This window comes from Callorhinchus milii, unplaced genomic scaffold (assembly GCF_018977255.1).
Source record: "Callorhinchus milii isolate IMCB2004 unplaced genomic scaffold, IMCB_Cmil_1.0 Scaffold7, whole genome shotgun sequence".
NCBI classification, from domain to species: Eukaryota; Metazoa; Chordata; class Chondrichthyes; order Chimaeriformes; family Callorhinchidae; genus Callorhinchus; species Callorhinchus milii.
Genome location: NW_024704748.1, coordinates 27,802,200 through 27,814,299, shown reverse-complemented (window position 1 = coordinate 27,814,299; position 12,100 = coordinate 27,802,200). Strand labels below are relative to the sequence as shown.

At 50.2% G+C, this 12,100-nt stretch overlaps 1 protein-coding gene across 1 annotated transcript in view; it reads right to left on the bottom strand.

Moving 5' to 3' along the window:
- Positions 1-12,100, bottom strand: part of LOC103191515 (collagen alpha-1(XVII) chain-like) — a 39,113-nt gene extending 27,013 nt beyond the window's left edge. Inside the window, exons 1-16 of the mRNA XM_042336876.1 lie at positions 12,078-12,100; positions 11,044-11,111; positions 10,353-10,400; positions 9,881-9,925; positions 8,917-9,036; positions 7,775-7,822; positions 7,575-7,610; positions 7,286-7,333; positions 6,809-6,952; positions 5,582-5,746; positions 3,762-3,830; positions 3,514-3,594; positions 3,066-3,182; positions 1,277-1,426; positions 1,078-1,158; positions 5-46 (exon numbers count right to left, since the gene is read on the bottom strand). Of these exons, the coding sequence (XP_042192810.1) occupies positions 5-46; positions 1,078-1,158; positions 1,277-1,426; positions 3,066-3,182; positions 3,514-3,594; positions 3,762-3,830; positions 5,582-5,746; positions 6,809-6,952; positions 7,286-7,333; positions 7,575-7,610; positions 7,775-7,822; positions 8,917-9,036; positions 9,881-9,925; positions 10,353-10,400; positions 11,044-11,101 (1,252 nt within the window). The 5' untranslated portion in view covers positions 11,102-11,111; positions 12,078-12,100. The remainder of the gene's footprint in view (positions 1-4; positions 47-1,077; positions 1,159-1,276; positions 1,427-3,065; positions 3,183-3,513; positions 3,595-3,761; positions 3,831-5,581; positions 5,747-6,808; positions 6,953-7,285; positions 7,334-7,574; positions 7,611-7,774; positions 7,823-8,916; positions 9,037-9,880; positions 9,926-10,352; positions 10,401-11,043; positions 11,112-12,077) is intronic.

Sequence of the window (12,100 nt, the reverse complement as noted above, 5' to 3'; positions counted from 1 at the left end):
TCACCTGCATATGTGGCCTTGTCTTTGGTCGCCATCTTTAAGCCTCCTGTAGCAACATAACACAATGAGGTGGTGCAGACACCACCCCCCACCCCCCACCTGCATCCCAGAGCCCCCTCACTACCCTGCACTGGGCAGTGCTGTGCTTCTCTCACAGTCCATGCCGTCCAGTATGTGCACACTGCCAGTATGTGTGACTGTGAGCACCATCGCAGTGTGGGTCTCACTGTATGCATATTGTGATAGGATAGTGCGGTTACACACACACACACACAGGATAGTGCGGTTACACACACAAGATAGTGCAGTTACACACACACAGGATAGTGCGGTTACACACACACACACACAGGATAGTGCGGTTACACACACACACACAAGATAGTGCGGTTACACACACACACACAAGATAGTGCGGTTACACACACACACAGGATAGTGCGGTTACACACACACAGGATAGTGCGGTTACACACACACACAGGATAGTGCGGTTACACACACACACAGGATAGTGCGGTTACACACACACACAGGATAGTGCGGTTACACACACACACAGGATAGTGCGGTTACACACACACACAGGATAGTGCGGTTACACACACACACACAAGATAGTGCGGTTACACACACACACACAGGATAGTGCGGTTACACACACACACACAGGATAGTGCGGTTACACACACACACACAGGATAGTGCGGTTACACACACACACACAGGATAGTGCGGTTACACACACACACACAGGATAGTGCGGTTACACACACACAAGATAGTGCGGTTACACACACACAAGATAGTGCGGTTACACACACACAAGATAGTGCGGTTACACACACACAAGATAGTGCGGTTACACACACACACACAAGATAGTGCGGTTACACACACACAGGATAGTGCGGTTACACACACACAGGATAGTGCGGTTACACACACACAGGATAGTGCGGTTACACACACACAGGATAGTGCGGTTACACACACACACAGGATAGTGCGGTTACACACACACAGGATAGTGCGGTTACACACACACAGGAGGCGCTGTGTGGATGCCTCTCTTACCGCTGGCACTGGTGTTGGTGAAGTGGTCTGTGCCGCTGGTCACCAGCTTCTCCTTCTTCAACGTGTTGTCTTCCAGCATCGCTGTGACAACAAAACATTGTGCTTAATATGGTGAGGAGTTCCTTGGGGGTGTGGAGTGCTGTGTGACGGAGGCTCCCGTGTGCAGAGCGCTATATCAATACAAACTGTAGTGAGTTACCAGGGAAGCCATTGGAAGAGGTGGTGAAGAGTTTGCCGCTGTCTTTGCTCATGATCAGCAGCTCAGCGTCTTTCTTCGGGGAAGTCTCCTTCTCCAGCAGCAGGAACTTGTAGTCTTTCTTTAAGATGTCATCACTGCCCACATTCCCCACTGCAGAACACACAGACACAACCAATTACCCCGGGACCAGATAGGACTCACCCAATCTGACATCAGTGAGGATACTGATATTATAACAATAACAACCCCTCTACCTCTGTGACCTCTGAACCCTCTACCAACCTGCCCACTCCCTCCACTTAGCAGGCTTCGGCCATTTCACGTCCCCTGCCTTGCCCGCCCACCATTGGCATGTGGACCTTCAGCCACTCTGCCCCCAACCTCTGGAATTCCATCCCACAGTCCCTCCACCTCACCCATTCCTTCGCCAACTTCAAGACCCATTTCAAGAACCTCCTCTTCAACCGTGATTTTGATCTCCCTGCTTCCTCCCCTGCCCTCCACCCTCTCCAATCCCGACCCCCAGCTCAGGTACGTAACTCTGTCTGTCCAGCACCTTGGGACATCCTCCTGACGTGAAAGGCACTTTACATATGTAATGTTGTTGTTGTAATCCTTGCATTTGATACAGCACCTTATCACGTCTTCAAGACGTCTCAAAGCGCTTCACAGAATATACTGTAAAATGTAGTGACTGTATACTTTGTGGGCAAAACATGGCAGCCAATTGCGCACAGCAGTATCCCATAAACAGTCGTGGATTGAGTGATCAAATTATTATTATTTTGAAGGAATTATTACCCCTGGAAAAGCGATCCATCCGCCCATCAACAAACAACCAGGTTCCTACTTACTGCTGGTAAACAGGTGTGTGGAGTAAGGAAACTTGCCTAAGGTTTCGCCTTGCCGAGAATCAAACCCAGATCCTCTCGCTTGCGAGGCAAACACTCTAACCACTAAACTGCAGGACTCCATATGATGAGAGGAGAGCAGTGAAGAACAATGACGAAAAGCAGTTACAAGCAATCACTCACTCAGGGAAGAGTGGAATCCATGAAAAGCAGAGACCAGCAAAGATCACTGGACATCAGAAGTCATTAGTGAACATGAATGAATCAGAGGGAATTAGTGCTGACAGAAAATGAGTAAAATACAATGTGATTCCCAGCAGGGTGGAACCTTGGGCAAGTTTCCTTACTCCACACGCCTGATAATAATCCCGCAAGAAAAAAAATAATAATCAAATTGGTCACTTCAATCCATGACTGTTTGTGGGACGCCACTGTGCACAATTGGCTGCCGCATTTCGCCCACAATTCACTTACAGTCTATTCACTTTACAGCATATTCTGTGAAGCGCTTTGAGACGTCTCAAAGACGCGATAAGTCCCTATATCAAATGCAAGGATCATTGTCATTATATTTGTGCCTCCACCCCTCCCCACCTGCCCCGGAGCTCTTGTTCTACTGGTTAGTTATATAATAAAAAAAACTTGCATTTGATATAGCGCTTTATCATGTCTTCGAGACATCTCAATGTGCTTCACTGTAAAGTGAATTGACTGTATATTTATGGGTGAAATATTTGTATATTTGTGAGTTCCCCAACCAGTGGAAACAGCCTATTTATATCAACTTTATCAAAGTCTTGTTATCCAGCAAACAGTGAATTAATTCAAGATCAGAAGAAATCAGAAAATCATCATAAAGGAATATTATCACAGGAACAATGTCATGTTCATGTGCCATGTGGCCACAGAGTGTGGCAGAGACCGAACCATGCACTGACCTGATGTACCAGTGCCGGTGCCCATGGCGGTGCCCATGCCGGTGCTGGTGCCAGTGCTGGCCAGGCTGGAGGAGGTCACCATCGAGTGGGACACCAAGTTCTTCTGCACACCCAGTGCTGTCAGCGTAGATAGGAACCCGGCATCACAGACACAAGTCATACAACAGCCAAGTTAATCCAGGTTTAACACAATCAATCTGACACTCCCTCCCACAACCCCCCATCACCCCTCCCACAGTCCCGGTCCAGCACCCATCCCCCCCCCTCCATCATTCCCACATCCCCTCCCACAGCCCCTGTCACCCCACCATCCCTCTCCCCTCCCACAACCTGTCTCCCTCACACACCCTGTCACTCCCTCAGTCACTGGGCGATGGTTGGTTACTCAGGGATGCTGGTGACACACCCTGGGAAACCCCTCGCTATGGGATAAGATGACAACACTTACCTGGGTTGGTGAGGCTCAGACCTGGGCTGGTGACCAGCACTGAGCTGGGGGTCAGGTTATTCTGGATGCCGTGAACTGCCCCTGAGGTCAATGGCAAGTCAGTGACCAGATAGAGACAAGAGGATCCATTAGGCACAAGAGACGTTCACAGTGACATAATGTGTGTCTGAGTGACATGTGCAGTGTGTGCGTGCGGGGGGTGGGGTGGCAGTGTGGGACGGGGTCTGGCTGTTAGAATGTACACCGACCTGAGGTTGCCATCACTCCCACACTCCCTGTCCCAGGGCTGGAGGTTAGGTTCTTCTGAAGTCCCTGCACTGAAAGAACAACACTGCACAGTCACAGGCCATCTTCCTACTCCCCCAACAAGCCCTCTCCCCCACTCCTCCACGGGTCCTCTGCCCCCTCACCTCCGGGTCCTCTGACCCCTCCCCCACAGGCCCTCTGCTCTCTCCCGCACAGGTCCTCTCCCTGTACAGGGCCTACATCACTGTGTGACTGGCTATAGCTGTATATTATATAATAACACACTGTGTGACTGGCTATAGCTGTATATTATAATAACACAGTGTGTGACTGGCTATAGCTGTATATTATATAATAACACACTGTGTGACTGTCTATAGCTGTATATTATATAAACACTGTGTGTGACTGGCTATAGCTGTATATTATATAATAACACACGGTATGTGACTGGCTATAGCTGTACATTATATAATAACACAGTGTGTGACTGGCTATAGCTGTATATTATATAATAACACACTGTGTGTGACTGGCTATAGCTGTATATTATATAATAACACACGGTGTGTGACTGTCTATAGCTGTATATTATATAATAACACACTGTGTGTGACTGGCTATAGCTGTATATTATATAATAACACACGGTATGTGACTGGCTATAGCTGTACATTATATAATAACACACTGTGTGACTGGCTATAGCTGTATATTATATAATAACAGTGTGTGACTGGCTATAGCTGTATATTATATAATAACACACTGTGTGACTGGCTATAGCTGTATATTATATAATACCACTGTGTGACTGGCTATAGCTGTATATATATAATAACACAGTGTGTGACTGGCTATAGCTGTATATTATATAATAACACACTGTGTGACTGGCTATAGCTGTATATTATATAATAACACACGGTATGTGACTGGCTATAGCTGTATATTATATAATAACACACGGTGTGTGACTGGCTATAGCTGTATATTATATAATAACACACGGTGTGTGACTGGCTATAGCTGTATATTATATAATAACACACTGTGTGACTGGCTATAGCTGTATATTATATAATAACACACTGTGTGTGACTGGCTATAGCTGTATATTATATAATAACACACTGTGTGACTGGCTATAGCTGTATATTATATAATAACACACTGTGTGTGACTGGCTATAGCTGTATATTATATAATAACACACTGTGTGACTGGCTATAGCTGTATATTATATAATAACACACTGTGTGACTGGCTATAACTGTATATTATATAATAACACACTGTGTGACTGGCTATAATAATCCTTGCATTTGATATAGCGCTTTTCACGTCGGGAGGACGTCCCAAAGCGCTTCACAAAACATATTGTAAAGTGAATTGACTGTATATTTGTGGGCGAACGCGCCAGCCAATTGCACACAGCAATGTCCCACAAACAGTCGTAGATTGAAAATGATCAATTTATTATTGTTTTTGGTTTTGGAGGGACTATTATTAGGCTCTGTGTGGAGTAAGGAAACTTGCCCAAGGTTTCGCCCTCTGCCTGGAATTGAACTCAGGTTTCTCACTTGCAAAGCGAGTGCTCTAACCACTGAGCTACAGGACTCCACAAAGCTGTATATTATATAATAACACACTGTGTGACTGGCTATAGCTGTATATTATATAATAACACACGGTGTGTGACTGGCTATAGCTGTATATTATATAATAACACTGTTACTGGGTGTGTATTATATAGAACAATGCGTGCAGTATTGCTGTATGTACACACAGTGAGCACATGGGCGGGGGATCACGCACATACCTGAGAGAGAGGAATGAGCGCCATTGCTGAGGAGAGAGCCATTGTGTGACAGGTTGTTGTGATATTCAGTGACACTCAGAGCGGAGCCCGCAGCAGGCAGAGTGGACGTCCACATGTACGATGGTGAGGTGGCATCCAGCCGCAAACTGTCATAGCCGTTCGACACTGCAATAAGCAGCAAGAGTTACAGAATCCTCACATTGATCACATTGGCAAAATGACCTGACAGGATTTCATAGAATCATAGGATCACATGGCACAGGAGGAGGCCATTCAGCCCATCGTGTCTGTGCTGCTCTTTGAAAAGGGCTTCCAAATCAACCCCACTCCCCGCTCTCTCCCCATAGCCCCGATCAACCCCACTCCCCCGCTCTCTCCCCATAGCCCTGATCAACCCCACTCCCCGCTCTCTCCCCATAGCCCTGATCAACCCCACTCCCCGCTCTCTCCCCATAGCCCTGATCAACCCCACTCCCCCACTCTCTCCCCATAGCCCTGATCAACCCCACTCCCCCACTCTCTCCCCATAGTCCTGATCAACCCCACTCCCCGCTCTCTCCCCATAGCCCTGATCAACCCCACTCCCCCACTCTCTCCCCATAGTCCTGATCAACCACACTCCCCCGCTCTCTCCCCATAGCCCTGCAAACTTGTCTTCCCCAAATAATGATTTGACTGTAGTGACTGTGTTTGTGGGTGAAAGTGGCAGCAATGTCCCTCAGCAATGAAGTGAGTGGCAAACCTTGTTTAAGGAAGAACATTGGGAGAGAGAAACTCTCTTCTCTTTCCAAATAGCGTCACAGAATCTTTAACATCCACCTGAACCCAGAAGACAGGACCTCGGTTTAACGTCTTAGCTGAAGGATGGCACCTCTGACAATACAGCCTGGACTGTGAGCTCAAACACACGTCACAGGAGAACTGAGGGAGAAGCAGAACAGAAAGAGAGAGAAAAAAAAGTGGAATGGACAGAGAAATGGAGAGATTTTTTTTGGTCAGCCAGGTACCTGATACATACGGAAACCCACCCACAAGCTCAAACCAACTACTAAACCATTTACATCTGGTTCCAGGGAGAGAGAAATTGTTGGGAGTGAAATAGAGAATGAGAGAACGATAGAGGGAGCCATAGATAGAAAGGAGAGAGAAAAAGAAATGGAAAGAGAGAGACAGAGTGTGAATGGAGAGATGGAGAGAGATGCGAGCAGACAGAGAGGCTGAGCTTACCCTGCTGGGTGCTGGCACTCACTATCTTGGTCTCCACCATGGCCTTTTTGGGGTAGGGCAGGGTGCCGGAGGCTGTGCGGGGGGGGCTAATACTGGCTGATCGACTTCCCTTCAGAAGCCGCTTCACATCATCCAGCTCCGTCCCTGAGACAATCAGCCAGACAGACAAACAGTGAGACAGTCAGTCAGACAGCCAGACAGACAAACAGTGAGACAATCAGTCAGACAGCCAGACAGACAAACAGTGAGACAGACAGTCAGACAGCCAGACAGACAAACAGTGAGACAGACAGACAAAAAGACAGACAGATAAACAGTGAGTCAGATAGTCAGACAGTCAGTGTCAGTCAGTTCCTCCTTTGCTCCCTTCTCCATCCCTCAGTCCCTCAGTCAGACAGTGAGTGAGACAGTGACCTCCCCCCAGAGCCCCCCTTCCCCAGTCCCTGACTGCCTGCCCGAGAGGAACACTGTACTTACATCGGGTGGACGGGGAGGCACTCTGCAGCCGGGCTCGGATCTCACTCTCTGTAAAGACAAAAGATTATTACAGAGGAGGGAGGGAGAGGGGGGTTAGAGAGAGGGGGGGATTAGCGAGAGGGGGCGTAGAGAGACGGGGGGGTAGAGAGACGGGGGGCGTAGAGAGACGGGGGGCGTAGAGAGACGGGGGGGTAGAGAGACGGGGGGGGGGTAGAGAGACGGGGGGGGGGGGGGGGGGGAGTGTGGGGTTGGGAGTTGGCGTTTTATCACAGAAAGGGGCTGTGGGTACCTCGGCTCTGACTCCGTCCCCTTGATGTTGTGGGATCTAAAAGTAAAATCATTCAGAATAGTTATCAACAGAGCTCGGCCTCTCCCCCTCCCATTCCTCCCCCTCCCATTCCTCCCGTTCCTCCCGTTCCCGGTGGTGGACGATGCAATGGACACTCCACCCTCTGAGACGAAATGAAGGAAAGTGAAGCTGTCACTTACTGTATTGTTTCCTGGAGAATTCTGGTGAGGAGTTTCCACTAGAGCTGCCTGTAACAGGGAGTGAGTCCAGTCTGAGTAACAGTGAATACACTCACACTGTGTACACATTATAACAACAGCAAAATTACATTTCACATCAAGAGGACGTCCCAAGGCGCTGGACAGTCAGGACCCGAGCAGGGGGGAGGGGTGGGGTAGGGGTGAGGGAAGGTAGAGAAGTGGGAGGGAGACCAAAGGTACGGTCGAAGAGAAGGGTCTTGAGACCGGCCTTGAAGGAGGTGAGGGAAGAAGCGAGGGGAAGGGACCGTGGGATGGAGTTCCAGAGTGTGGGGGCAGAGAGGCTGAAAGCCCGGCCACCGATGGTAGGGCGGGTCAGGCGGGAGACATGGAGCAGCCGGAGCTCGATGAACGGAGGGAGGGGGCAGGTTGGTAGGGAGTCAGCAGGTCAGAGAGGTAGGAGGGGGCGAGGCCATGGAGAGGCGTGAGAGGACACGAGCTGCAGAGTTTTGGATGATCTGCAGCTTGTGAAGGGAAGAGTTGGAAAGGCCGATGAGGAGGGAGTTTCCATAATCGAGCCTTGAGGTGACGAATGTGTGGGTGAGAGTTTGGGGGCCTGAGGGGTGAGGCAGTGGCGGAGTTTGGCAATGTTGTGGAGGTGGTGGTAGGCAGTGCCGGTCATGGAGCGGATGTGGGGGAGAAAGGAAAGTTCAGGGTCAAACAAGACCCCCAGGTTCCTGACTGGCTTAGTGATGTTGAGTGTGCAGCTGTGGATGCTGATGCTGCCAGTGCCCGAGGAGCAAGAGTGGGGGTGATAGGACCACAGAGGGTTAAACAAGACCCCAAGGTTCCTCACTGGCTCAGGGAGGTGGACTGAGCTTCCCAGGATGGTGATGCTGTCAGTGCCTGAGGTGAGAAGGCACTGACAGGAACCAATCAGGAGGGCCTCGGTCTTGTTGACTGAACATTATACACACACTCACACTGTACACATGCTCACATTGTACACACACTGTACACAAACACACATGGGAATTGGCACACCTGGCACCCGCTGACCCAGGCTGGTACCTGCTGACCCAGGCTGGCACCCAGGGACACCCCAGCGATCCAAGCTGGCGCACACACAGCAGAGCTCAGGTTACCTTCATATCCGCGGTTCCTGGTGACTAGAGTGCGGCGTTCCAGTGTGGCATCGGGCGACGTGGAGAAGGTGGAGCTCGGGAAGCGAGTCCGGGATGAGCTGCTCCAATTCCCACGTCCAGCTGTTCGGGGTGGGGGAGCGAGGGAGGGAGGAAGTGGAGCAAAGGATTATCCCAGACTCTCACAACTCCTTTCATTCACGTCAACCCGTAACACCAGTAAACAACCCCACCTCAGTCAGTCGGTCAGTCAGTCAGTGGGTCGGTCAGTCAGTGGGTCGGTCAGTCAGTGGGTCGGTCAGTCAGTGGGTCGGTCAGTCAGTGGGTCGGTCAGTCAGTGGGTCGGTCAGTCAGTGGGTCGGTCAGTCAGTGGTCGGTCAGTCAGTGGTCGGTCAGTCAGTGGGTCGGTCAGTCAGTGGGTCGGTCAGTCAGTGGGTCGGTCAGTCAGTGGGTCGGTCAGTCAGTGGGTCGGTCAGTCAGTGGGTCGGTCAGTCAGTGGGTCGGTCAGTCAGTGGGTCGGTCAGTCAGTGGGTCGGTCAGTCAGTGGGTCGGTCAGTGTGTCGGTCGGTCAGTGGGTCGTCGGTCAGTGGGTCGGTCGGTCAGTGGGTCAGTGTGTCGGTCGGTCAGTGGGTCGGTCAGTCAGTGGGTCGGTCAGTGGGTCGGTCAGTCAGTGGGTCGGTCAGTCAGTGGGTCAGTCAGTCAGTGGGTCGTCAGTCAGTGGGTCAGTCAGTGGGTCAGTCAGTCAGTGGGTCAGTCAGTCAGTGGGTCAGTCAGTCAGTGGGTCAGTCAGTCAGTGGGTCAGTCAGTCAGTGGGTCAGTCAGTCAGTGGGTCAGTCAGTCAGTGGGTCAGTCAGTCAGTGGGTCAGTCAGTCAGTGGGTTGGCAATTGGTCGGCCAGTCGCTGATGGTGGGCAGAGCTTTTGCCAGGAGTCGGTCAGTGCCAGGATCTCAGGACTGTAAGTACTTACTTGGTGGCAGTGACGTTACTTTAGTTGTGATGGTCTCAGTCACCACTGGAGAGAGCGAGATGGGGGGCGCGGGGGGAGAGGGAGAGAAAGCTACAATAATTATTTGCACCCGGCATCACATGCTCAAGTATCTGGCAGCCCCCAGACTCACTCATCATTCACCCCTCTACACACACACACCCCTCTCTATATATATTATATATATACACACACACCCCTCTATACATTATTATATATACATACACACTCCTCTATATATATATATTACTATAAATATATACACACACACCACTATATATTATATACACACACACCACTCTATATATATTATATATATATACACACACACACCACTCTATATATATTATTATAAATATATACACACACATACCCCACGATATATTATATATATACACACACCACTATATATTATTATATATATATATATATACACACACACTGGAGTAATTACCTCCGTTCTGCCCTCTGCCGTTCTTTATATTTTCCATCTCAAAGACACCTGCAGCAGAGAGAGAGCATCAGCCATTAGACAAGCCCACACCCACCAACCCTCCCATTTTATCAACTCAACTGATAGCCCCCACCACTGTGAGGGGTGGGGCAAGCAATGGGGGGGGGGGGGGGCAGGTGGTGAGGGGCAAGGCAAGCAATGGGGGGGGGGGGCGAGCAATGGGGGGGAGGCAAGTGATGGGGGGGCAAGCAATGGGGGGAGCAAGCAATGGGGGGGGCGGGACAAGTGGTGAGGGGCAAGGCAAGCAATGGGGGGGCAAGCAATGGGGGGAGGCAAGCAATGGGGGGGGGGGGCAAGTAGTGAGGGGCGGGGTAGGCAGAACCGGTTGAACTTTTCTGGTGGTGTTGTAATGACAGGCTGGTGGGGTTGTAATGACAGGCTGGTGGGGTTGTAATGACAGGCTGGTGGAGTTGTAATGACAGGCTGGTGGGGTTGTAATGACAGGCTGGTGGGGTTGTAATGACAGGCTGGTGCTTGCCCCAGCGCTGAGTAACATCCAGTATCTAATGGCCACATCCAGTTACATGAATAATAATGTAATGTCTAGAATGACGCTATATGTCAAAGTGCTTCATGGGGAATTGCTGTGAATGTGGTGACTGTGGTTGTGGAAGCGAGCCGGAGTGCTTACCGTCCTCAAAGTATTCCATTAGGTGCGGGTTGTGCGGGTATTTTTTTATAATCTCCATTTTGCAGGACCTGTCACAATAAGCAACGTCAGTAAGTCACCCAGCACCATCTCCTGAACTCTATCCCAGAGCCCCTCCACCTCAGCCCTCCCTCGACTTCTTCAGGCCCATCTCAACACCTTTCTCTTCAACTGTGCCTTCGGTCATCCTCCCACCACCCGTCCTGATCCCAACCCCCAGCTCGGCTGCAAACCCTTCACTGTCTCGTGCCTTGGGACGTCCACACGACATGAAAGGCCCTGTGTAAATGCAATTTGTTGTTGTTCCTCCTCTCCATGTGTTACGGTCTGACTGGCCTCACCCGGGCTCTGGCAGTCACACACTGGCCTCTCAGGCAGGAGGTGGTGGGTTTGAGCCCCACTGCCAGTCTGACACCCCACCCCATTGTTGGAGGAGTTGTGCTTCAGGTGAGACATGAAACTGAGGTCTCGTCTGTGTTAATAATCCCGAGGCTCTACTCTAAAGGTATCTCAAGGGTATCCAATGCCCGATATTTAACCCTGGCTTCCATTGTGTGTTTTCCTGGTTTCTCTGTTGCTTGACTATTCTCTGTAATGCTCCAGTAAAAGCCAAGACAATTACCAGCTACACTAGTTGCCATGAGGTCCAGGTGCTCTTTTAGACTTTTCCATTTCCCTTTGTTTCCTTTCTCTCCCTTTTATACTTCAGTTTCTTTGTGTTATTAAAACCTCAATTCACCCAGACTTTTACAGTCTCCATTTCCCAATCCTTCAAACCACTTTAATCCCTGAACATCTCCAACCTGTCTGGACACATGCTAGACATGTCTGACAAATGGTCATGGGAGATCGAGGAGGAGGAGGGCAAGGGAGGAGAGTGATGGGGGGAGAGTGATGGGGGGAGAGAGCTGAATGTGGAGTCCTGTAGCTCAATGGTTAGAGCCCTCGCCTCACAAGCCAGAGGACCTGGGTTTGATTCCCGGGCTGGGGGCGAAATGTTGGGCAAGTTTCCTTACCCCACACACCTCTGTTTAGCAGC